The sequence below is a fragment of the Loxodonta africana genome, chromosome 4, assembly GCF_030014295.1.
Source record: "Loxodonta africana isolate mLoxAfr1 chromosome 4, mLoxAfr1.hap2, whole genome shotgun sequence".
Lineage (NCBI taxonomy): Eukaryota > Metazoa > Chordata > Mammalia > Proboscidea > Elephantidae > Loxodonta > Loxodonta africana.
The window spans coordinates 11,569,639-11,595,367 of NC_087345.1; the positions used below are offsets into that span (position 1 = coordinate 11,569,639).

The 25,729-nt window shown below is 49.0% G+C and overlaps 3 protein-coding genes across 6 annotated transcripts in view; 2 read left to right on the plus strand and 1 right to left on the minus strand.

Annotated features, from left to right (window-relative positions):
• Positions 1–717, minus strand: part of ACO2 (aconitase 2) — a 60,725-nt gene extending 60,008 nt beyond the window's left edge. Inside the window, exon 1 of the mRNA XM_010599304.3 lies at positions 547–717. Within this exon, the coding sequence (XP_010597606.1) occupies positions 547–582 (36 nt within the window). The 5' untranslated portion in view covers positions 583–717. The remainder of the gene's footprint in view (positions 1–546) is intronic.
• PHF5A (PHD finger protein 5A) lies at positions 686–24,421 on the plus strand. 4 transcript variants are annotated; one of them, XR_010321679.1, is made up of 6 exons: positions 686–791; positions 901–1,042; positions 1,501–1,581; positions 2,291–2,457; positions 2,588–2,739; positions 9,186–24,421. XR_010321679.1 is itself a non-coding variant. In XM_023559890.2 (5 exons), exons 2-5 carry the CDS (start codon positions 985–987, stop codon positions 9,273–9,275), a joined length of 396 nt encoding a protein of 131 aa, XP_023415658.1. In that variant the 5' UTR covers positions 686–791; positions 901–984; the 3' UTR covers positions 9,276–24,421. The 4 variants fall into 4 exon arrangements, 3 of the variants coding, with proteins under 3 accessions (XP_023415658.1, XP_023415659.1, XP_003419790.1); XM_023559890.2 differs by lacking the exon at positions 2,588–2,739; XM_023559891.2 differs by lacking the exon at positions 2,588–2,739 and having other exon boundaries at positions 1,558–1,581.
• TOB2 (transducer of ERBB2, 2) lies at positions 18,213–25,729 on the plus strand. Its single transcript, XM_010599306.3, has 2 exons — positions 18,213–18,326; positions 24,535–25,729. Exon 2 carries the CDS (start codon positions 24,630–24,632, stop codon positions 25,665–25,667), a length of 1,038 nt encoding a protein of 345 aa, XP_010597608.1. The 5' UTR covers positions 18,213–18,326; positions 24,535–24,629; the 3' UTR covers positions 25,668–25,729.

Sequence of the window (25,729 nt, forward strand, 5' to 3'; positions counted from 1 at the left end):
CGGGCAAACGTGAGATACTGCTATTGTCACTATTATTTACTACGTCGGGCAAGAAAGATCCCCCGCGCACTCTCGGCTGTGAGTTCCGCAGGGTCCTCAAAGGACGGAATAGTGTACTGGGCGACCTAGCTAGGAAGTCTCTGAGACTGAGATAGGAAGTGAGCCCTTCAGGCACTGGGCCTAACGGGCTCTACAACGACCGCCCCCCCCCCCCAGTCACCTTGTCCTCACCTTGAGGAACGGAAAGAAACCCTACGAGAACTGGCAGTGCGGTCCTCAGGAAGGAGAAAGAGGAGCCTGCACTCTCCATTCGGCCGCCGCTGCTTGTGCTTATACTTTACCGGGGGCGGGGAAAGGGCTGCGGCAGCTAACAGAGCCTGGGACGCCTTGACCTCGGGCGTCAGAGAGGCGGGCACAGACACTGGGCCCACGGCCGGGACGCTACACGAAAAGTCTGCCCGAGGTCGGGCCCGCCTCGCCCACGGCCGCAAGCACAGCAGGAGGCACCCCGCCCCCGTGAACCCTGAGGGCCCTGAGCTCGCTCACCTGCAGCCGGGTCACTAGTAGGCTGTAAGGCGCCATTTTGTGCACTGACAAAGATGAGGTCGCGTGAAAGTGACGCGCCAGACGACAACTTTAAAGACTTAGGCAGGGGGCGTGGCCTGACGAGAACACAGCGCGGTGGGGCGGGGCCTCCCTAAAGGCGCCCGAGCCCAGCGAACGTAGACGGCAGAGCCGCAGTGTTAGGAACGGGCCCGTGAGAAGAGAAAACGCTCGTAAAAACAGTTACGGTAATTAAATGCCTGTACAAAGATGTTTTATCGAAAAACAAATTTCGGCTATATCTTCCATCAAAATCTGGGAAAGGTACTCATTTTAGGACTTTCGCGCTCCTGCCAGGACTTACTTCCGCAGCAACCACAGAAACTCTTCTTGGAACGTAGTGGCTTTGATCTCGCGAGGGGGAGCGCGGCTTAGTGCCTGATGGAAGTCTCCAGGACCAGTCATAACGACCAGGAGGCAGGAACAATGCGGGTCAAAGGTCGGGCGGAAGTTCCGGAAGCTTCCGGTGGCAAGTTTGAGTGGGAGCTATGGCTAAACACCACCCGGACTTGATTTTTTGCCGCAAGCAGGCTGGAGTTGGTGAGGCGGCGGCCTGCCCCCGGCTGTCTGGGTGGTGGTGGTGTTAGGCGCTGGGAGGTTGGGAGTTCTCATCGCTTCTCTAGGGCTTTGTCTCGGAGCCGCCACGTTTCCCACCTCACGGTCGCGGGGTAGTGTAGGAGCGCGCGGGAGGGAAAGAGCGGGGCGCGCGGGCTGTGAGCCAGAGGTGGGCGGCAAGGGTGGGGTCCCTGGGACAGGGTTCCGAGAACGGCTGTCGCAGGTTGCCCCTGATCCCAAGAAGGGATCGTGACTGTAGGTTTGGTTCGGATGGAGGTCTACGAGGATAAGATGACTGTCCGTTAGAGTTCCCTGTAATCCCTGTCATTGTCCCCACTCCAGCCCTCTTCGTCAGAACCCTAATTCTAATGGTGCTCTATATCTTCTTTGCTCTTGCAGCCATCGGAAGACTGTGTGAAAAATGTGAGTGGAACGCGCCTTCCCAGCCCCCCCACCCCTCCCACTCAGTGGAGTCAGGGAAAGGGTATTTCCAGCGGTGCCACAAAGAGGACTTTGAGTAGATGGGACTGGAAGCATGTGGACACGGGATCCCAGGCAGCAACCATAGACCCTTTCCACCTCCCCACTCTGACTGGCACATTTTAAACAGTGCATTTAGGTTTTGCAGAAATCTCTAGCTTGAGATATGAAGAATCGCCAGAGTAGCATGACCCCCAACCTAACATACACAGGTCTTTTTGCTGCAGTTATATAGAGCTATCATCTACCAAAAGTTGGTAGTTCGAATCCACCAGCTGCTCCTTGGAAACACTATGAGTCAGGATTCTGAGAAGCACTATCTCAGGTTGCCCCAGACCTGAGAGGGGCTTCAGGAAGGGATTGTGACTGTTCTGTCCTATAAGGTCACCACGAGTGGTAATCAACTTGGCAGTAGTGGGTTTGGTCTTTTTGGTTTATCTACAAGGGGCTGTGCTATGCTCTTTATGTATGTTAATGTTTTGTAAGTGTTAAGGGGATTGAGATGGATACTGGGTAATGGCAAAGTAGAGGAAGGGCCCTAAACTCACTGTCCAAAAGAAACTAGTACACCACCCATAGCTGAAGGAGGGCAAAGCACTTGGGAGAGGAAGTACTTGCAGGTGAGCATAACTCCATTCACTTTTCTTCACAGGTGATGGCAAGTGTGTGATCTGTGACTCCTATGTGCGTCCCTGTACCCTGGTGCGCATATGTGATGAGTGTAATTATGGCTCTTACCAAGGGCGCTGTGTGATCTGTGGAGGCCCCGGAGTCTCCGATGCCTATTACTGTAAGGAATGCACCATCCAGGAGAAGGATGTGAGTGTTCACAAAGCTTTCTACCTGACCCTTCCTTTTATTTAGTAACGCTTTGCCATCCACAGCAAATTTTTATGGTCTGCAGAGATGACTATGTTCAGCTAATCACCTAAGTTATCATTTTTTCAAGCTCTGTGAGCCAAACTGGGTGTAGCTCAATAAAAGGCAAGAGAAGTGCAGAGAAGCAACTCTTTGTCAACACCTGCAATTTGGAGAGCCCTGTCTCTATTCCTTTGATGTCTCCCTGTGATGGTTGTTACCCAGAAACAACATCCTGCATTTGTAAGTCCTAACACAGGCCATATTGTATAAAAGCCACTCAGCATATCTCTTGCTTCTGCTATCCTTAAGGGCTGTTTGGGTGGATATGGTGACAAAGTTGAGTTTGGGACAACTTGAGCTGGTTTCAGCTTTAAGCAGCTAAAGAATGCCTTTGGTTTAATGTTGCAGCATTGATTGTGGTTCTGCCTCATGATATTTTTGTTCCCTGGCATTGTGTAGTCGCAGTGGCTAGTTACTAATGTTCAACTCCCTGAGCCAAATGGCAGGAGAGAGGGCTTATAGATCAGCACCAAAGACAAATTCTACCGTTTTTCTTTAGATTAGTACTGGCAGCAGGCCCCCTGGGTTGTGGGGGAACCCGTGAGTCAGTTAACTTGTTTTCTCAGAACACTTTTTTAATTTATATTTTCCACATCTATTCCGTGTTTGTTCTGCATCATCCATGCACATCGTCTATTCCACTTCTGTTAAAGGTAAATTCCACCACTATTCTACATCTATTCTGCATATGTTCCACATCATCTGTTCTTAGGACACTTTAAAAGGAAGTATGTTACAGTCCCATTGGACTAATAGAGGGGACCTGCTTACCTAGTAGGAACCCTTGTGGCACAGTGGTTAAGTGCTTGGCTGCTAACCAGAAGGTTGGCGGTTGGAATCCACCAGCCACTCCATGGGAGAAAGATAAGGCAGTCTGCTTCTGTAAAGATTTACAGCCTTGGAAACCCTGTGGGGCAGGTCTGCTCTGTCCTGTGGGGTCACTATGGGTCAGAATTGACTGGACAGCAATGAGATGTTTTTTTGGTTTGGTTACCTAGTGTAGGATAAGACAAAAGGTAAATATTCTTCATGTTTTGGTGAACTTACAGTGGGTACTTTATTAATGTTATTGCCCTTATTCCACACACTATGTCAAATGGGTGTCATTATTATCATTCCCATTTTACAGTCCCCCACCCAGCTAATAAGTGGCAAGCCCAGGCTGTCTGACTAAACCTTGTGGTGTCACAATTACACCATGTTGTCTTTTATAAGTCATCTCGGTAAGATGTATCCATGTGGAGGAGAAACAGCCCAACCACCTTAGCAGTCCATGCATCTGGATCCTGTCTTCCCCCACTAAGTGTGACATCAGGCCAGATAAGACCATTTCTTAGACCATTAAGTCTTTTATTTAGGGAGATAAGAAAGGCCATAACTAAAGAACGAAAAAAATAATTCTCCTAAACGCTCATTTGTATTTCACCATTGTCAAGTCATGTCCTACTTTTTCTAACTGTGGGTCTGGTCAGCCAGCTAGATTAAATTCCTTTAGAGCAAGGACCTTGGATTGTGTGTTTGTTTCTTTTCCTTTTCTCCAGTTCTTGGTACGATCCCTGGCACGTAGTCCAAACGTGATAGGACGTTTTGGTGATGCCCCACAAATCACCCACCCTGCAGGCTGTCTGATATGTACTAGGTGTTTGGTAATTACTTATAGAGAATATAAGCAGTGAAACCATGCTAAGGCAACAGCAGGGAAGAGAAAGTTTAAACAATTCTTAAACTAGAGTCTATCAGTGACAACATTTTCGTGAACTTTGCATGGCTATAGCAAGAGTTCTTACCTAACATAATCTTTGCAACCAGACAGTGCTTAATGTTAATTGTCATCTGGCTTGTCAGCATGTGGTGTGTGACCTGATACCTTTGCATCTTCATGCCTCATTTTGTCCCTGAGAATTATCCTAGATGGTACTTCCCCTACTGCCCATTATACAGGAATGTTCTGAGGATATTTGAAATGGCATCTAGCTCACATGTACTCAGCACTCGTTTCCAAGGAACACAAAGCAGTCCAGTGACACGATCCACCTCTTAGCCTTATAGATCGTCATGGAGATTATGTCCCCGAGACTTTTTCCTATGCAGACATCTTCCTAGAACCATCACAACCCCATTATTGTTCTCTTCTTGCAGCTTTCATCATTTATAAAGGAATTAGACCAGTAAGCTAAGCTGGGTCCTCTCACAGTTTTTCAAAGCCACAAGAGTAATTAGGAGTCAGGAGTAATATTTGTGGGCATTGCTACCAGAGGACGAATGTGTGTTTTTTTATAGGCCAGCATCGTATTTATAGGGCTTAGCCCTTGATTCCTTTACTCCTTTGACTTACCATTTTCCCAAATCTCCCGACCAGAAAAGAAGAAAAGTAGTAGCTAACATTTTCGGAGCTCTTGCTATATACCGGGTCCTGTGCTGACTGTTCTTTTACAAATGTCCCATGTGATACAGATAAGGAAATGGAGGCTTAGAAAAGTTAAGCAACTTGGCCCAGGTCATGTGGCTAGTAAGTGGCAGATCTAGGTCTAGAACGTAGGTCTGCCTGACTCTTATTCTTGGCCTTTTTTCGTTGTCTCCCTGTGGAGAAAGGTGAGGGCAGTGGTGGTTCAGTGGTAGAATTCTCGCCTTCCGTCTAAGAGACCCAGTATTGATTGCCGGTCACTGCACCTCGTGTGCAGCCTCCACCCTTCTGTCACTGGAGGCTTGTGTGTTGCTATGATGCTGAACCAGTTTCAGCAGAGCTTCCAGACTAAGATAGACTAGGAAGAAAGGCCTAGTGATCTATTTCCAAGAAATCAGTCAGTGAGAACCCTGTGGATCACAGCAGTCTGATCTGCAGCCATTCGTGGGGATGGTGCAGCCCGGCAGCGTTGTAGTCGTTACACGTGGGGGCCCCACGAGCCAGGGGCTGACAGTGGCAGCCAACAGCAAGGAAAAAGGCTAAACTAAAATTAAGATAATTAAACTTCTCCCTAACAAGAGAAATTAAATACTCAGTAAAATTTTGTTGGGTAGGGGTGAACATTAGATCACAAATCATTGTAATAGCAAAGTTTTTTTGTTTTGTTTTGTTTTTCTTTCCAATATAGCCTGGTTGCAACGCATGGTCAAACTCAAAGAACTTAGTCCTAACCACCTCACTGCATTGCTTTTGTCAAGATGGTTAAGGATCTGCCTCTCCCTTTTGTTATTTCTACCATTCTCTGCTCCCCATGAAACAAACAAAAAAAAAACCAAACCCAGTGCTGTTGAGTTGATTCCGACTCATACCGACCCTATAGGACAGAGTAGAACTGTCCCATAGAGTTGCCAAGGAGTGCCTGGCAGATTGAAACTGCCGACCCTTTGGTTAGCAACTGTAGCACTTAACTACTTTCTCATAAAAGGGAACAGCAATTACAGCAGTTGGATAGATGGAAAAAAAAAATTATACTTTTCAAAGTTAATTTACAGATATAACATTCTCTCCAACTTCCTGAACTATGTTCTCCCTTGTTAGGAAGAACACCAGACTGGGAGACAGAAAGCCTGTGTTCAAGTCTTGGCTCTGCAACTAACACGTTGTATGTAGCTTTGGGGAAATCTCTGCAAAAGGAGAGTAGTAAACCCCATCACCTCATGGATGGCTTTATTGAGTGCTGGGTGCTTGGAGATCTTTGAGTTTTTTTTCTTTTTAACCTCAAATAGAGTAATGCGATACTCTTAGGGTCCCAGACTGTTGTATGTTGTCAGGTTTTTGTATCATAAATATTCATTAAACAGTTGCTGAGTGAACAACATTTCATTTTCTAGTTTCTGTTACTTAAAGCAGATCCCACCAGTGGCACCCATTCCCAATTTCTTGTTAACATTTTAAAAAAAAAAAAAGAAAGAAATGTAGACCCATTTTAAGTAAATGTGTTTTTCTGATCTCAATTTTTTTTTTTTTAATTGGTTTTCCTAGATTTCAGTTCTGTATGACTTTCCCCTTGGTATATTTTCATACATGGTCTGTGTTGGGTTTTTTTTTGTAAGTATTGATTGAAACAGCCTGGGTTTTCATCAGTGAGCTTTCTAGAGCTTACTTTCCTGCATAGAAGTGGACTTGAAATACAACCTTTCTCGGGAAGGAAACCCAAAGGCATGTTCTCCTCCTCGATGGTCGCTCCAGAAGTACAGCTTCCAGTTCTCCTGGTAACGTTTAAAAGGACGTGCTTAGTATAATGGAAACATCGGAGGTACTCAGTGGCTTTTGTGGATGAGTGACTATAACCCCTTACTTGGCAGTCTAGTGTCTCCTTTGTTGTGAAATTTTAGAAATCATAGTAGCCATAAAACATGCTTTCTGTGGGATTCAGTTCAAGCTACAGCTGCCTGAAATAAAAGCCCCCTGTGCTGGGAATGGGGAGATCTGTGTCAGCGATACCTGCTCAGGGAGGATTGAGAGAGCATACAGAGCTGCTGTCATCAGACATTGCCAACTAGAAACCAAACTCATTGCCGTCAAGTCGATTCCAACTCACGGGAACCTTATAGGACAGAGCAGAACTGCCCCATAGGGTTTCCAAGGCTGTAAACCTTCATGGAAGCAGACTGCTACATCTGTCTCCCATGAAGCAGCTGGCGGGTTCAAACTGCCAGCCTTTTGGTTAGCAGCCAAGCACTTTAGCCACTGCACCACCAGGGCTCCTTCATACATTGCCAGTGTTTCAAAAATATCCTCTAGCCCAGCTCACAGGTGCACATCCTCCAAGGTTTCTTGATAGTCCGTCCATCTTCTTTCAGACTGTCTCCATTCAGGCATAGTCGGCAAAAGCCAGCCAGTTCAGTGCACACATTCCTATCTCTCACAACACTGGTAGACTTTGAGAACAACCATGAGGCTCTAGGGAGCTGTGGAGAAAATAAAAAGCAGGGGAGTTTAGGTAAGAAAACATGGAGTCAGAGAGTGCAGTGAAGTCACATAAAGCTAGGGAGGATCTAATAATCTAATGCATTGGTTTTCAGCTTTATTTTTCTTAACGTGTAGAGTCCTAGCTTTAAAAAGTATCTTCCATAAAAGCCACGCACGCACGTGTGTGTGGTTGAGCCATTTTGAAATCGCTAGTATTTGGCTGTTTTTTGGCAATTTCTTAAAACTTATTAAGGGCTGACTATGTGCCAGGCACTGTTCTTAATGTGTTTGTTAAATCATTAAATCCTTTTAATTCTCTGAGGCAGGTTCTACCATTATAGTCATTTACATGTGATTAAACTGAGACTCGAGGTTAAGTAACTTATCATAAGTCATGTGGTCTGGCTTTAGAGCCTACCATCTTAACCTAAGCAGTGAGTGAGAACAGAGCTGTGCAGATTCAGGGATGGGTCCTCCCATCACCTGGTGTCTAGCAGGAATCTCAGGCTCTATAAATACAGTGTGTAAACACTGACCTGATTCGGTCCTCTTACTTTACACTTGGGGAATATGAGCCCAAAGGGACTTGCCCATGGTCACACAGCAAGTCAGCAAGGCACAAATTAGGCTATCGTCATACCACAAAGTATCATAAAAAAACTAAAAAAGTATCATAGGATCTATAAAAAGCTTAGAGCGCTGTCTGCCTTAATATCAGGTCTTTTTAGGCCAGGAGAGGCAGCTGTTACCTTATTGTTACAGGACCTTAAATACAGGTTACATGGCTTAAGTTCATCCAGCCGTTGGTACGGCTTGGCCTAGAACCTTGGCTACCTGATTACACCAAGCTACACGGATGAGAGTTCTTGACGTAATACCTGGTACGTGGAAAATAATCATCAGACCCGTGAAGGCTTTTCCCAGTACCAACTTACCCAGTTTTCCTCCCATCATCCCAAATCAACTGATGGAGTCATGATTCCTGGAGAACAGCTTCCCAGAGGTTCAGTGAACCCACTCAAGCTCCCAGAATGGCCAGGGGAGCATGTCATTACAGATCAAAGCATGGACCATCAACAGCCATCTCTAGGCAGGGGCACTACCTCCCTGAGGCCATGCGTCAAATTCAGGGAATTAATAAAGACACAGCAAACCTATGGTACTTAAAACGTAAGGCCCTATTTCCTAGAGTCTTCAGAGTTTTTCCTTTCTGATCCTCTCCGTTCTTGGGATAGTGCTTCTATGCAGGAGGGCCAGGGAGCTGAATCTGCAGATCATTCCTGTGTCTCCCTTTCGCTTGAAGAAAATCCTTTGCGTATTTTTTAAGAGTCTCAGATTCTACCTCAACCGTATCAGATTAGCAACAGAAGTAGGCTTAGAATTTAACATTCTAAGTGTAATTGTAATCGCAGGTCACTGGGTAGAGGGTCGGCAGGCCCTGGGCACGTTCTAGGTGCTTAGTAAACTCTTGATAACTGACTGAATAGGGTGACTGGTGAAATGAACAGCTAAGCCATTAATCCAGAAGCTTCAAAAGTCAAGAGATTGGAAAGACAGTGCTGACTGAGCGGACTTCCCAATTAAGGAGTTGTAGGGGTGTTTGGACACAATTGCAAAGCCATTTATTGGGGTTTTGAATACTAGGATGAGTTTAACTTGTGTTCTTTCTGTGACCTAATTTTTATCTTTAATCCCTCTCAATTCAGGCCTAAAAGACTTTTAACCATTTATCAATTTTTCTGTTTTCCAGAGAGATGGTTGCCCAAAGATTGTCAATTTGGGGAGCTCTAAGACTGATCTCTTCTATGAACGCAAAAAATACGGCTTCAAAAAGAGGTGATTGGCCGGTGGTCCCTTCCTCCCCCCATCAAGCTGCTGCAGCTGCCAGAGAAGACACCCATGACCACCAGCAGAAAGGCACTGGAACCCAGAACATCACCAGACTTGCCTGTTAGTATACTGGCACCTTTCCACCCCCTTCCTCTCCCCTCACCCGGACATGTGGTAGGAACAGAAAAGGATTTTTCGTAGAGCATTCTGGCAGACTGTCTCAGAGAGAAATTGATAGATTAGTTGGTTTTTCTTGAATTTGAGACACAAGCCTCTGTTCTCCATGTGGATGTTTTTCTCTACACTGAGAGCCTCTAAAGAGGAATAATATCATTTGTCTTCTGTTTGGGGCATTGCCTATGAAGCTGTCCTCACCACCACAGTGGGAAATGTGATCTTACAGCAGCCCGGATGGCAGTTGCCCTTGATGAAACATCTTTAGGGTGTGGTGGGGAGCTGTCCGAACAATAAACAAGGGATTGGATCTTGTAAAGCTTACCGGGTGGTGCTGGTTTCATGTTATTTTTCTTCTGAGAAATTAGGAACCCTTTCTGTTGCTATCATATTAATAAAATTGGTGTTTATTTTCTGGTAGTTGGTCACCTTCCTCATTTAAATTTAACTCTAGGAATTTATTTTAGTCATCCAAGAATGTGTGATTCAAATGAGAGGAAGAGGAATTCATTAAGACCTCGTCCTCTTACTGCCACTGGAATAAATTCAAAACCACTCATACTGTTCATTATGTATAGATAAACCAAAGTCATTTTTGAAAACTTGGCTATTTTTAAACTGAAGTGGTGGCTTCTAGTAATGGTGAAGGGACTGAGACAAAATTAAATCAAATTGATGAGTTAGGAAGATTCAACTTAGTTGATTTGTTTCATAAAGCTCTTATTTACTAACATTGAGGGGATGTTTTCATTTTGAGAAGGCTTGTATTTTTTTAAGCAGATTAAGAGATAACTCCTCTTCCTTACCCTGACTGGACTCTGTGTAATTTCTACATGCTGAACCCTGATGGCATGGTCGTTAAGCTACAGCTGCGAACCAAAAGGTTTGCAGCTCAAATTCACCAGCCGCTCTTTGGAAACTCTATGGAGCGGTTCTGCTCTGTCCTGTAGGGTTGCAATCAGTCAGAATCAACTCGATGGCAATTGGTTAGACGTAATTAGCAAGTTATCCTTAAGAGACACAGTCATAGTTTGAGACATCAAGCCAAGCAGGTCTTTGACGCTGGGTCTTAAGAAGAGGTTGTGAGTCCTGATGGCCCAAGGTAACACTGCAACTTGGCAGCAAAGCCAAGGAAAGAAATGAGAGTCTCCTCACTGCTTATCCAGGGTTTTGGTTTGGGTCAATATTTATGATGTATTGAGTGTACAAAATTGAATTAAAATAATCTCTGCCTTCAAAGATTTTACTAAGGGAACCTGACAGGAACAGATAATTCCAGCATAACCCAGAGACTGTACACAGAGGTTCTTGGCCCAGCTTGAGGGTACATCAGGAAGAGGGGGAAGATCATAGCCCTAAGGCAGGGGATAAAAAGCCTTACCATCACCTGCCAGGCACCTTAATGGCCTCTAGGACAGTGGGGCTTTTCAGTTCCTCAAGCTGCTGCTGCTTGCTTTCCTGTCTTAGTGCTTTTTTACCCTAAACCCCTCTGTAATCCCTGTCCTATTGTTTAGCTAACTCCTACTCATCCTTTAGATCTCAGCCAAATATTTCCTCAAAGATGCTTGTCACAACCCCCAATCTAAGTCAGCTCCCCTTTTTACACTCCCACATAGCACCCTGTATGTTTTCTTCATAGCATTTGGTGATTATTGACTGTTGCCTACTAGGCTGTACGCCAGGAGGGCAGGAACCAAGCCTGCTCCGCCCAGCGTATAGCAGGTGCTTATATTTATTTAACGACTAATTGAAGTGATGAAAACTGGATAATAAACTGGGCTTTGAAGGGTATGTTGGAGCCTACAGGCAAAGGGGGAGGAGGAGGATAAGGACATTGGTGGCAGGAAAACAGTCTCAGCAAAGGCAAAGTGCTAGACCGAGCATGTTTGAGGAGTTCTACGGGGGACTGGTTACTAAAGAATCAGGTGGGGGTTGGGATATGTCAAGAGAGTTGGCAGAAACCAGATCATGTTCAGATTAGAATTAGAATTGGTAATTAATTCCACAGTAACTTTAGTTTTAATATGTCATATAAGTCCAAATGCTTTATTTTACCAGAAATATTTTTTCCAATTGCCTATTAAGCACCCTAGTCCACATTGCATCTACCAATGTCTCAAAGGCCACTCCTTAAGTTTCAGCAAAATGCCACCCTGAGCGTGCCCACATCCAGCGTTAAAGACTTTGTGAGGGAGTGCCAGATGAACACCCAGTAGCATCTCCAAGGGCATGCCCCCTCCACACGGATCTGCAAGTTCAACCTTAGCCCAGTAAATTCAGCAGCCCTCTCCTCTGTCACCTAATTTCATAATGCCATCCTTGGCTTGTTTCTTTGTGATCATCAGAGACCAAAAGAGGAATAGAACGTAATGAGTGAAATAACACCTGGGATAAAGAGTCTTGAAGTTCAAATCCTTAATTGCTGTCTACCTTGGGCTTTGGGATATTGCCCTTCCAAGTTTAAAAATTAGGATAATGATACTTCCAAATGCTCTGCTGAGAAAATACTGCTTACAAGCTGAATGTTAACTCCCAAGAGTATATAGTTCTGTGAAGAGACTGAGAATAATGTCAGCCAAATGTATATCACCACAGAAAGTCAGAATGGTCTAGCGTTCTCCATTTTTCAAATAAGCACTACCTATGGAAAACCTGCTGGTCAGCATTCGAATCCACTTAATGGCAGTGGTTTTTTTTTTTTTTTTTTTTATGTAGGTCTAGTTGAAATAATCGAACTCTTAATGGTCGGCCTAAGAAAACTAAGGTTCCCCTTTCTGGATTATCACTACTATTTCTGCTGTCGCTACTCCTTTAATAAGTATTCAATGTAGTACACACTTTTCTTTGCCAACAGTATAATTCAAATGCATCAGTTCTTCATTCTTCCTTATTCGTGGTCCATCGTCCATGGCTTGGGTCAGGCGCACCTTGGTTCTCAAAGTGACATCTTTGCTTTTTAACACTTTAAAGAGGTTTTTGCAGCCGAACAAACATCTGTCTTGGAAGAAGTACAGTCAGAATGCTGTTTAGAAGGGAGAATGGTAAGACTTTGTCTCACTTACTTTGGACATGTTATCAGGAGGGACCAGTCCCTGGAGAAGGACATCATGCTTGGTAAAGTAGAGGGTCAACAAAAAAGAGGAAGGCCCTTGACAAGATGGATGGACACAGTGGCTGTAACGATGGGCTCAAACACAGCAACAATTCTGAGGATGGGGCAGGACTGGCCAGTGTTTTGTTCCGTTGTACACAGGATCATTATGAATCGGAACCAACTTGACGGCACCTAACAACAACACTACATACTCAGTTCTAGGTTCTAAAAAGGATGAGTGTCTTCGTACTTCCAGCTTCTCACTCAGATACACTGTACACATGTCAAATTAATCTCCCTTCAAAAACTACTTATCACGTGCTTTTGCTTAAAGAATGGGGGGTGTAATGGGAAATGTACGGCTTTTATAAGTTTAGACACGTTTGAATTCTGCACTGCTATTCACCAGCAAGTCATTTAGTCTCTCTGTGCTTCTGTTTCCTTATTTATTAAATAAGGATAATAGTGCTTATCTCTTCAAATTGTGTGGATTACATTGGTGCCCTTCCTGGAAAAGGCACTATATAATATAAATGGTAGTTCTTATACAATAAGTCCATACTTCATACATAAATTTCTCTCCCTTGTCATCAAGTTGGCTCCAACTCACAGCGACCTTATATAAAACAGTACAAAATGTTGCCAGGTCCGGCACCGTCTTCGTGATTGTTGGTATGTTTGAGTCCACTGTTTGAGCTATTATGTCAATCCATCTCATTGAGTGTTTCCCTCATTTTCACTGACCCTCCACTTTATCAACCATGATGTCCTTTTCTAGTGACTGGTCTTCCCAATGACGTGTCCAAAGTAAGCGAGCCAAGGTCTTGCTATCCTTACTTCTAAGAACCATCCTCCTTTACTCCCAGGGTTTTTCCTCTCTCACTCTGTGCCCTCTAGTCCATCCCTGCGTACTTCTATCTTCTTGCCTCTGTTTCCTTTGAAGTACCCTTCCACCTTTACCTCAGTCGGCCAACTCTACCTCTTCCTTCCAGCATCTTGACATCTCATGCCGCCTCCAGATGCTTCATACCCCACAACCTCTCACACACTTCAATTATTTTCATTCCAAGTACCTATATCTAACAAAAACAAGTTTCGTGAAACAATATTTACTACTGTACTTCAATATTTTTATCCCATTCTATTCTAAAATTTCTGGCTGAAATCCATTGAGTGATTTTATGACCCCACTAACTGATCACAGCTCAGGATTTAAAAGGTGAACTAGATGATATGGTCCTTGAGCTTCTTTTGCCTCACCCTTCATTGGAGGGCGCACAGTAGGCAGGCACTCAATTACTTGTTACACTGAACTAAAAAGGGAGTCACAAACTCAGGACTCTGCCTAAGGAATATAATTGAAAAGGGATGGGTGTAAGAAGAATAGCTCAAGCATGATGATAAATGGTATGTCACCCTAGGCCTCAGTGTCTGAGAGACAATAGGGGACAGTGGAAACCTTGGGGAACCAGAGAACACAGGCCCTGTCTAAAGGAGACAGCTGCTATTCAACTCCAGACAATTGTTACTAGCTTGAATGGCTAGTGTTACCAGATCTTTTGAATTTAGGACAAGTGGCAAGTTATTTTTGTGCAATATCCCAATGTTTAAATATTGGCAACTCTTTTAAAAATTTTGTACTATGGCATATGCCAAAATACATCCTCAGATGTGGACCTTGGCCTGCCAATTAGCAGTTTCTAAATTAAGATAATTAACTTCCCAAACTGAACTGACTAAATTTCAGAGAGACTGTGTGTCACTCTAATCTAACCTCTAGCTCTTAATAGTAGTTTGAAGCTAAGAGATAGAACAAGGTGGAAGGGTCTTTGCCTTAATTGGGATTTTCCTGCCATTAAAAAAAAAGGGAGGGGGAATTCAATTTTGCCATCTCTTCCCATTTACTGACCTCCTTATCAACTCTATCCCCCCCAGTGGCTGGTCACCACCACCAAGGCTAAAATGTTACTTTCTTTGAACACTGCGTTTTAGGGTCTTAGCAAAGGATAGGCTAGTCCACTTACGTTGTTTACTAGAATTCACTCACAGTGGTATTGGTGAACAGCCAATCATTTGCCCTCAGCATCCAATCTCTCTTTTCCAAAGCCAGTTTTGCTATGGCTGTCTTTGCTGCTGCCCATCTAGAGCAGTGGATCCAACGAATCAAATGGAGAAACTGTTTTGGGGATAACTTCAAAGAAACAATACGAAATTTCTCGCCCTGGCCTGTTGTGTATGAGTGACTCATCCCTGAGAATTAGTTAATTGGGGCCAATTACAACCAGCCTGACCTGTCAAAGCACAAAAACATAGGCAGAACTTGCTTCCTCTCTGAGAATTTGCCCAGCCAGTGTTCCCTTGGCACATGTTTACTTCTCAAGCTCACCATTTTGAAAGCACCATGTGTGCCTTTCAACATACGATTATTCAAAAAGGGAGGCGACTCTGGAATGCTTGACTAGGAATTCAACTCACAATTAAGCCCTGACAAGATGAAATCACACGTTGAGGAGAGAAAAACCACAGGATAAATGGAGACATCAGCAATTAAGGAGGGTGATTACCTTTTATTCCCTCTATTTTATCTTTTCCTATTTCTACGCGAGCCCTTTACCCAGAGCTTCAGTTTGCCAAGGAGCCTGGATTTCTCGGCTTCCCTTTTAGTGATGCTCCTTAGGGCTGATGGGTTTGCAGCACTGCAAGGGAGATTTGAATAAAAGCCTTCCTCCTCCTAGGGACTGGGGCCACTCTTCCTCAGCCTGCACAGATTGGTGGAACACATCTACCCTTTATCCCCACATCTGGACTCCATCCGTCCTTCCTGAGATGCTGCAGGAGAACTCCTTTCAACTCACCCTCACTTTTCTCCTTCCGCCTTGGAAGGATATGTAGGACGCGACGCAGTGTGGCCAGAACGGTTACCTTTTAAGTATAGAAACCACTTGGCCAGGCCTTACATACAGTCTTACAATTAATCTTCACGCGACTTTATATTAAACCTCACGATTTTCTGTCAGGAAACTGAGGTTTGATGTTTTAAAAAGAGATCTGTTGTCATTAAATCGAGTACTATTAAATGAAGATCACACAGTAGGTGGCAAAACTGGAATTCAAACCCATGTAGTTCCACGACTGCCTTTAATGTGACTACAAATACCAGCATCCCTTACGGTGCCCTACTGCGCAAACGCCACCCCCGCAAGGGCCCGGCGTCCTCGGCCCTCTCGGTCCCCCTCCTTAGTCCTAGCGGTTAGATCCAAAACCCAATCAGACGGCACCCCGCCCCGCGCTCCGACCAATGGGTAGGCTGTTGCTAACGCTGCAGCTGTATTTTTAGCTCTTCAATTCTCTGGAGCCTAGTGGGGCTGTTGGGTCTCGCTCCCCGGGTAGAACTCGTGAAGGGAAGGGAGGAGAGGGAAGTGGAGGCGGGGGAAGAGGGGAGGGAAGCGAGGTAGAGGAGGGTGGAGCGGAGCCAGGCGGAGGGGCGCGTGTGTGACGCGCAGCCACTGGCTGACGCACGAGCAAGTAGTCCCTGGAGGTGCCTCTTGGGCTGTACAGGGTGTGGGGGATGGGAGTCCCAGGCTTCGGCTCCTCCTGCGTCCCTGTCCCGGTGGAGTTGGCCCTCCAGCCGGCGGAGTTTCCCTTCTGCGGTCAACCAAAGCGAATTTCAGCCCCACCGTCTTTGCTCTCTGCCCTTGCCAAAAAAAGTGATCGAGGGGAAAAAAACCAAGTTTGTCGTAGCTGAAACTTGCGGATCTCGCCACCCCACGTGGGTTTGGCGTCTGCCGTTGGGTCGCAAGCGGCTGGACTGAGACTAAAGGTCGGGGTGGAGAGTGGGCGATCTAGGAAGGGATCAGGGAGGAGACGGCACACTTCAGCTCTTAGGCTTTGCGCCTCGCCAGCTGGCAGTCCCGTCCGCCTGTGACCTCATCAGGGCACAGCCCTACTGACCCTCAAGTCTGCGCCCCGCAGGGTCACAAAGAAGCTGGTGACCAGCGTGGCCAGAGCCCGGGCAGGGGGCGGGCGCGCGCGACTTAGCTCCGCCGCCCAAGGGACCAACGGGGTGCGCAGCCGGCGCCCCGTGCGCGGGCAGACGCCACCCCGAGCTGGCGGGAGCTGTCACTAGGAGAGATGTGGCGCTCTCTGACGCTCCGTAGGGGGTCGCCAGCCGGGGCGGGCTGGGGACGCTCTCGCGCGTCTGCGCGGAGCCGCTGCTACACTTCCCAGCCGCGAGGTAACGGAGCGCAATGGAGACCAGTTGTGGCGCCCTGCTCGTTTGCCTGATCGTCCGGCTCTGCCTCGCCGCCGCCTCCCGCAGACCCCTGTCAGCGGGCCCCGGGCCCCAGGTTCCCCCTCCGCTTCTGGCTATGTCATGGGTCCCCAGACGAGGCCCTAGGCGCTCGGAAGACTCGGGTGAACCCGAGTTTAGGTCTGAAACCTTTCCAGCGCTCGCGTCGTCCCTTCAACTCCCCGCGCGCGAAAAGACCGTAATTGGGGCGATGCGAACGCAGCGGGGACGGCCAGACGGCCCGGAAGTGGAGGCACACGTCGGGGTGGCCTCAGGGGAACGGTTCGGATAAACGTGCAAACCGTCGCTAATGGGGCAGGGGCCGAGTGAACAGCGGAGAACGTTCCCGGGGCCCCAGTGGTGCAGCGCCCCCTCCCCGGGACATTCGTCACACAGATGAGCGCCCACCGTGTGTCTGGCCGGTGCTAGGCAGTCCAGTGCCTGCCTCCTGGGGCTCACTGTCTAGTTACAGGAACACGACACAATGAGCCCGATCATTTCAGAGAGTGGTAATGGGGACGTGAAGGAAGTAACATGGTTACCGTGATGGAGCCTGGGTGGCAAAAGCAGTTTGCCATGACTGCTAACCGAAAGGTTGGCGGTTGGAACCCACTCTGGCTCCGCAGAAGAAAGGCCTGGCGAACTGCTTCCGTGAAGATTACACCCAAGAAAACCCTACGGGACAGTTCTAGTATGTAACACATGTGGTCGCCGTGAGTCGGGGGACTGGAGGGCAACTAACGACAGTAATGGGAGGTGAAGGCGGTTGGCGGTAGACTGGCCAGAGGCGGCCAGCCAGAGAAGTGACATTTGAGCTGAGATCTGAAAGATGAGAAGGTTCCGGCCACCGGGGGCGGGGGGTGTCTAGGGCGGCGTTCTGTGCACCGGCAACTAGATGCCCGAGGCCGCCGGTCTGCACCGCGCAGCCGCGCACTCGGGGGTTAAGCAGCTTGGAGGGCTGGAAGTAGTCCCGGCCCGGCGGCGGCCCCGCCCCTACAGGGCGGAGGGACGCATCACGCAGGGGTGGGGAAGTCGGATCCGTGCGCAGGGTGCTAAGGGTGAAACTTTTCATTGACTTTGCTCACTTCGGGCCGGGGCGCGGGAAGGTGCGGGTCGTAGCCGGAGAAAAGCGAGCGGCTCGGGCGACGCGGGGCCAGAAGGGTAGCACCGCTCGCCAGCCACAGCCCGGACCGTCCTTCGCCCCTCGACACGAGCCACCCTCCGCTCCGCCATCCCCCGCGCCGTCGCCGCCGGCCGGCCCGCCCGTCCGCCCTCGTCCCCCCGCCGCCGAGCCCGACCTCCAAAACCTGAAAGAATTATTCTTGAGAGTCATAGCCCACACTCCTCTCATCCGCCCCCAACCCTAAACGAAGGAAGCATCCAGGCCCCCGGCCCGGCGGCGCCCGGGAAGGAAGGGAGAGCGACCCCCGCCCGCGCCCAGGACCACCCTGGAGGGAGAAGCCGCCCCGCAGCCGGCCGCCCGCCCTACCGCCGCGGAGACCCGAGTGAGTGAGGGAGTGGGGGGCGTGCGGGCGGGGGACCCCACCCCTGGCCACCCCGAAACCCAGCCGGCCCCCGCTCCATCTCCGCTCTCCTGGAAGCTCCACGTTGCTGTCACCCTCCCCCTGGCTGGCCTTTCTTCTGCCTTCCACTTTCCCTTTGGAACCCCGTTTCTCTGTGATCCCAGAGCCCCCTCTTCTCCCAGGCCCAAGTCCAAGTATGGCCCCCTCCTGCGTGGGGTGCATGTCCTTCATTACCAGCACCCCAGTTCTTCGTACCCCGGGGACTCGCAGTGTTTTCCTTGTTCCCTATAGAAACCCCCACCGCTAAATAAATCAGAAGAAGGAGAGGATTCAGGCCTTGTTTTTCTGCTTCGCTTTCCGTGTGCCGGGAAGGGGGTAGTAATTATTAATAGGGTTCATTTCTGGCCCCTTGGAGCTTGAGGACTGGAGGTGGACCCACCTCCCTTTTGGCGATGGGACCCGTCAGTGGCGACCAGCCTCAGGCTGCTGAGCCAGGCTTCACCATTTTGGTGTTTGAGGTCTTTATCTTTCGTGTGTTAAGGAAAAACGGGGTAGGAAAAGCAGCATTCCTCGAACAGGACCAGGAAGCGGGTTCTGGTTGGTCTTGGTGCCCGTGCCTGGGAGGAAGAGCCCTACTCTAACCTCTTCGCCTTCCCTCTAGGGGATGGACTGTGCCCTTGACCAGCGAGGGAAAGAGGGATTAGAGAGGAGGGCCACGTGCAGACCCTCCCCACCGCCAGGAGCCCACACAGCGGCTTTCAACCTGGGGACCAGCAGAGGGGCCTTTATCTAACCTTTCTGTCTTTTTTTCCTTCTTGCGCACCCCACCCCAGCCTAGGAGTGGGTCCCCCTTCTTTGACTGTGATTCTCCGTAGCACAGAAACTCTCCTATTGCTTCCCTGGGCGCCTGCCACCATCCCCCTCTTAAGCAGAGGGAGAAAGAAGCTTGTGTAGGAGGAAGGATTAGGGAGGTTTAACACCCCGTAGGGAGCTTTGCCGAAGAGTTGGTGAGTCCGGTCCTAGAGCGGGCCTTGCAGTGGGAGGAGACTCACAAGCCCAGAATTTTAAGCATTAGATGTTGTTCAGGTGTCAGATGGACCTTTTTTTTCTTCCTGGCAGAGGAAAAGCCCGACCGGGAGCCTTTTCCCATTTCCCTCGCCCGGGTCTGGTTACTCGGCCTTGGATTCGAAGTGGGGTGAGCCCTGGGCCTGCTGGCCCGGGGCCTCCTGATTGTCGGTCCGGCGCCTCCCCACAGCTTAACTGGGAGTTTCTTTGGCCGAAAGGACGGGATAACTGGGTTTAGTTCCTGCCTTTCCTGGCCATGGGGGTGCTGGAGCCCAGCCCGCTGGGCATTGGTGAAAAGGCTCGTTTCTCTTTGAATTCAACCGCGGACCCAGACAGCCCGGCCTCCGGAATTTGGATTGAGCAGCAGGATGTTCGGGCGTGGGATGCGAGGTGACCTGTCTGTGCCGCCCACCCCTTACCCAGGAAAAACTCGTTAGAAGCAGATCCCTAATTCAGCGGTCAGGGGACGCGGGGACTGGGGAAAAGTTCACCGTCTCGCGAAGCCGAGACATGGATACAGTGGGGTGATACATTACGGGGAGTAGGCCTTAAGGGCAGAATTTATATAAAATGTATTTAGCGATGGGCGGTGGGGAGTCGGGGACGCCCGTACGCCACAGCGCGCATGTGCATCGGAAACTTTTCCCCGGTTCTTCGACCCTCGGCCAGCGTCCCTACCGGGCATGCGTAGTTCAGCTGCTGAGCCCTCGCAAAGCATGCAGGGAAGCGCAGTGTGCGGGGAAAGTAGGTCACTTGCTCCGACATGAGGCTGAGGAGTCTGAGAACTAGGATTCCCAGAGTGCAGAGCGCGCCTTCGCCTCCGGCCTCCCCGCCCACAATGGGGCTCAGTCAAGTCTTCTGGCTTCCGAGGAGCCTGCCGTGCCCTAGAAAGGGCCTTCGTAGTCGGGAGGAGCCCTGTAGTCACACCCGGGCTTGCCCAATCTGTGTTTTGGGGAGATGGTGCGAGGCTGTGGGCGGGGTGGTGCGTGCAGTTAGTCGGCACCAGTCCTGGAAGGCGGTCAGCCCACACCCGCCCGGCTGGGCCACCGCCCCGGGACCTGCAGGGTGCGGCCCGACCCGCCAATCTGACTCCGGCTCTCACTCCCCCGGCAGCGGGCAGCGTTGGGGCACCCCTGACTACCCACTCGTTAAAATTGAGGAACTCCCTTTTACCGCCGCCCCCCACCCCCCGCAACTCCTCTCTCCAGCCCTCCTCTGAATCCAGTGGTGGCTGGTTTATAGGACGGTTGAGATGTTTAGGACTGTGAGGTGTCTGCATATTTTGATAGGTACTGGTTGGGTGCCCGATAGATGCCCTCATCACTATGCCTCCTTTACCCCCTTTTTAACACAATTGTTTTCTTCTGAAAAACCTTATATTTGAAGTTCTCGCTAGAATCTGTTGCCGTATCTGCTTTGACTGAGGTGTCTTCCCAGCGTCACGCCCGCTCGTCTTCTCCCATCTTTGTTGATCTCTAGGCTTTTATTCGTTAAAACACAAGTCAACACATAAGAAAAAAAGTCACGAGGGACCTGAATCCAGGTGTAAGCGCACTCTTGTTTATTCTCTAATTGCTGGCAGTAAACGCGTGAAGGAGGGTAAGGTTCCTCATGATATTGAACGGAATTTAGTTTCACGTTTGCAACTTATAAAAATATTGACAAAAAGTACATTTTGTTAAACACTTTTTTTAACTACCATTTTGGTCTTTTGCACTTGAGTCAGGGTTGGAAAAGATCTCAGAGGTCTTCTCTGGCCTGCTTAAATTGAATCTACTTGTTCATTTTACTGAAGGGTTGTTGTTTCTAAACATTCTAATCTCACTGCATTTCCGTGGGTATTTTATATATGAGCTCAAAAATTTTTCCATAGCATCAGAAAGAACAAACTCGTCCAAATGGTTACTTGTCTTTAGCCAAAGACAAGACAGCACCAGTGCTGTAATCCACTGTTCTATAAGCTTCTTGAAGTCAGAATTAGAGCCTGAGCTGATAGAGCAGAAAATCTCATTCTGGTTGTCCAGCATTTTTGTAAGGTTCCACCCCATAGCTATCTAGCCTGGCCTGTTCACCAATTAAAGAGGTGAAGAAGGTGGCATTATAGACTTACTTATTTGTGTGACAGCATCACTGAGGTATAAATTGGTGAGCAGCTTTAGTTGCTTACGCTGCAGAAAATGGTTAGCTAGGCAGGGCTGATGACAGTGGCCCTATTGTATTTGGGGGTGGGAAGCTTATTTCCCAATGGTTTGGCCTGCATTTAAAAGGCTCTCATTTTAAGGACGGAACCGTTTGGGGGAGGTTGGCCTGGATAGCAATCATGTGGCAAAGTTTGAGGAGGCCACCCGGTATAGCCCTTTGGTCTGGGTCCTATACTGAGAGGTACATTTTAAGAGGCCTTGTGGTGGCATGAGGGGAGTGTTACAGGTTGAGTCTGAGTGGATTTTACTTTTAGAGAACACTTTGAAAACACTGTTTTTAATTCCAGCCTTATTCTCGGGAACTGGTGCCAAGTTTCTTGACAACTCTTTAGTCTTCTCTGTATCAGACACCTCTGGAAACCCTGGTAGCATAGCGATTAAGAGCTATGGCTGCTAAGCAAAAGGTTGGCAGTTTGAATCCACCAGGCACTCCTTGAAACCCTATGGGGCAGTTCTACTCTGTCCTATAGGGTCGGAATTGACTTGACGGCATTGGGTATGTCAGACACCTCTAGTGGACAGCTGTGGCCCTTTTAAATCTCCATTCTTGAGAGAAGGCTTGCAGACCTGGTGGCTAGCTTTTATCTGATGGTGAACTCGATCCTCGTAAACAGGGAGCCTGTTATTGTTCCTACCATTCTTCTTGTCGTGAAACCTTGAAGGACCCTGGAATTGACCTATGGTGAGAATAGACATTTGAAGAAACTTGGAGATTAAGTCTGTGATGGAGGCTAGGAGAGGGGGATTTCCTGAGTCCTGATCATGCTGTGGAGGGTTTGAGGGAGGGCCCTGGTCAGGGCACCTCCGCTGCCTCCCCATGTGACCCTCTGTTTCCTCATACCTGATATGGGGGTTGGACTGGGTCTGGCCACTGTGTGTACTTTTAGCTTTACTGCCACCATAATCATCCAGTGCATCTTCTCTGATACATTCATCCCAGGGATCTTACTCTGAGGATTCAGTCCTAAAAATGTCCCTGGGAACAGTGGCCCCACACCTGAGAGTTACGAGAAATGGTTTGGGCCAAGCGTTCAGAAAGCTCAAGATCCTCAAGGTGGGAATGCTCCATACTGGACCCAGCAGGGATTTGAATCAGAATCCAGCCCCAAGCCTTTCATAGGACAGATGCCCTTGACTGATCGTGGATCAGCCCCATCTCGTGCTGAGCTCAGCACTGCCGCGCCCAAAGATTCAGCCAGGAACATGTTCTGGGCCTGCCTCCCCTCAGCAGCGGTGCTTTTCAGTTCAGTTTCTCTTCGAGCATGAGCCCAGGAGCCACCCTTTGGGAGAAAGTGAGGAGATTAGGATCACTTGCCCTTGGAATCTCACAGATCATTTTCCTTAGACGTGAGGCTGGCCCAGACGTAGGGAGTAAGCCTTTCTGACCTCAGTGGGATCTGGCAGCAAGAGAATCCCAAAATAACAATCTCAGACTTTCTCTCCAGAGATCTCCAAACACTTGACAAAGCTGAGCCAATGCCGAGGACAGGTGGTGGGACAGGTCCTGGGAGACTGAGTGATGATGGGCCCCAGCTGGAGGCTGTGAGGTGGTGGAAAATGTCTTCCCTCTGCTACCCTTGGCACCAACACTCTAGCCAGAAACTAGAGAGTGCCTCAGGCCACCCCAGTGCTGCTGCAAACACTTCTTTGGCCTACACAGCCCTGCTGCCTCTCCTTTTGTCTCATTCTCTGGGGCAGCCTTTGGTGCCCCAGAGAATGAGACAAAAGGAGAGGCAGCAGGGCTGTGTAGGCCAAGGCAGCCTGGGTCCCTTACGCCCACATCTCTGGTTCTGACACATCTTAACTTCTTCCTGGGGGTTGTGCTCTTGTCTCCATTCTTGGAGGCTCTCTGGATGGAAATGCAAGCCCCAGTTATACTGTAGAGTTCCTAAATCAGTTCTGCCAACCTAGACTGGGGAAGAGGGCATGCATACCCATGGAGCCCAGAAGGACAAATTGGCTGTGGAAATTTGGCAGTGCTACTTCCCGTTCAATCAGCTGTATCCTTTTCCATGTAAGGAGGGAGACTAAAGATTTTAAACTTATCTCTTGGCCTGTGACAGTCTGGGGACTCAACTCCACCAAGACATTGCCGAAACAGTTAGCAAGAGCCAGCCCTTCTCTAGCTGAATTAGGAAGTTGATTTTTTTGTGTGTGTCATTTGTACACACAAAATGGTGAGAACTACAGCACCCTTATTTCCTTAGAATTACCTAAAAATAAAGCTAATTTTATCAAATGCCTACTACATGCCAGGTACAGCGTGATACAGTTTACATCCTTGAGCTAAATCTTCATGATAGCCCATTTTATAGATGAGGAAACTAAGGCTCAAAAGAAAATTAACTTGCCCGCAGTCAGGCAATAACACTAGTCACTGGTGGGGCAGAAACGGGATCTACATGATCTGTTATCGTTGATGTTAAATGCTATCAAGTTGGCTCCGACTCACAGCGACCCTACGTACGACAGAATGAAACATTGCCTGGCCCTGCGCCATGCTCACAATTGTTATGCTTGAGCCCACTGTGTCAGTCCATCTCTTTGAGGACGTTCCTCCTTTTCGCTGACCCTCTGCTTTACCAAGCTTGATGTCCTTCTCCAGGGACTGATCCCTCCTGATAGCATGTCTAGAGTATATGAGACGTAGTCTCACCATCTTTGCTTCTAAGGAGCATTCTGGCTATTCTTCCAAGACAAATTTGTTCGTTCACTTAGCAGTCCAGAATATTCAGGATTCTTCGCCAGCACCATCACTCACAGGCATCATTTTTTCTTTGGCCTACCTTACTCATTGCCCGGTTTTCATGTGACCTGAAGCTGGTGCTATTTTCTGGGTCCTTGGCAGTTGGTGCTCATTTCTGTTTATTGCCGTCTCTGCATATCTACTCATGGTGCCCCTCTCCTTCTTTCTCATTTCCCAGAGCCATCTGGAGCCTAAGGCTGCCCCCCTGCATCTCCTGCCACCACCCGTGGCCTGTGCACGTGCTGCCCTGCGTTGATAGCCTAGGAAAGGATCATGCAGCTGGAGATCAAAGTGGCCCTGAACTTCATCATCTCTTATTTGTACAACAAGCTGCCCCGGCGCCGTGCAGACCTGTTCGGCGAGGAGCTAGAGCGACTCTTGAAAAAGAAGTATGAGGGACACTGGTACCCTGACAAGCCGCTGAAGGGCTCTGGATTCCGTTGTGTCCACATTGGGGAGACAGTGGACCCCGTGGTGGAGCTGGCTGCCAAGCGGAGTGGCTTGGCAGTGGAGGACGTGCGGGCCAACGTGCCTGAGGAGCTGAGCGTCTGGATTGACCCTTTCGAGGTGTCCTACCAGATTGGCGAGAAGGGGGCTGTGAAAGTGCTGTACCTGGATGACAGCGAGGGCTGTGGGGCCCCCGAGCTGGACAAGGAGATTAAGAGCAGCTTCAACCCTGACGCCCAGGTCTTTGTGCCCATCGGTAGCCAGGACAGCTCCCTATCCAACTCCCCATCACCATCCTTCGGCCAGTCGCCCAGCCCCACTTTCATTCCCCGCTCTGCCCAGCCCATCACCTTCACCACCGCCTCCTTTGCTGCCACCAAGTTTGGCTCCACCAAGATGAAGAAGGGTGGCGGGGCAGGGAGCGGTGGGGGCGTGGCCAGCGGTGGGGGAAGTGGCCAGCAGCCGCTGCAGCAGCAGCCTCGCCTGGCCCGCTCGCCCACCAACAGCCTGCTGAAACACAAGAGCCTCTCTTTGTCTGTGCATTCTCTGAACTTCATCGCCGCCAACCCTGCGCCGCAATCCCAGCTCTCGCCCAACGCCAAGGAGTTCGTGTACAGCGGCAGTGGCTCACCCAGCCTCTTCTTTGATGGGGCCGATGGCCAGGGCAGTGGCACCTCAGCCCCCTTTGGAGGCAGCGGGGCCGGCACCTGCAACAGCAGCACCTTCGACATGGCTCAGGTCTTTGGGGGTGGCACCAACAACCTCTTCCTGGAGAAGACGCCCTTCGTGGAAGGCCTCAGCTACAACCTGAACACCATGCAGTATCCCAGCCAGCCCTTCCAGCCTGTGGTGCTGGCCAACTGACCACCCATCCACCCACAGGGCCAGGAGCACCCAAGACCACGGAAAAGAGAAAGGAAAGGAAA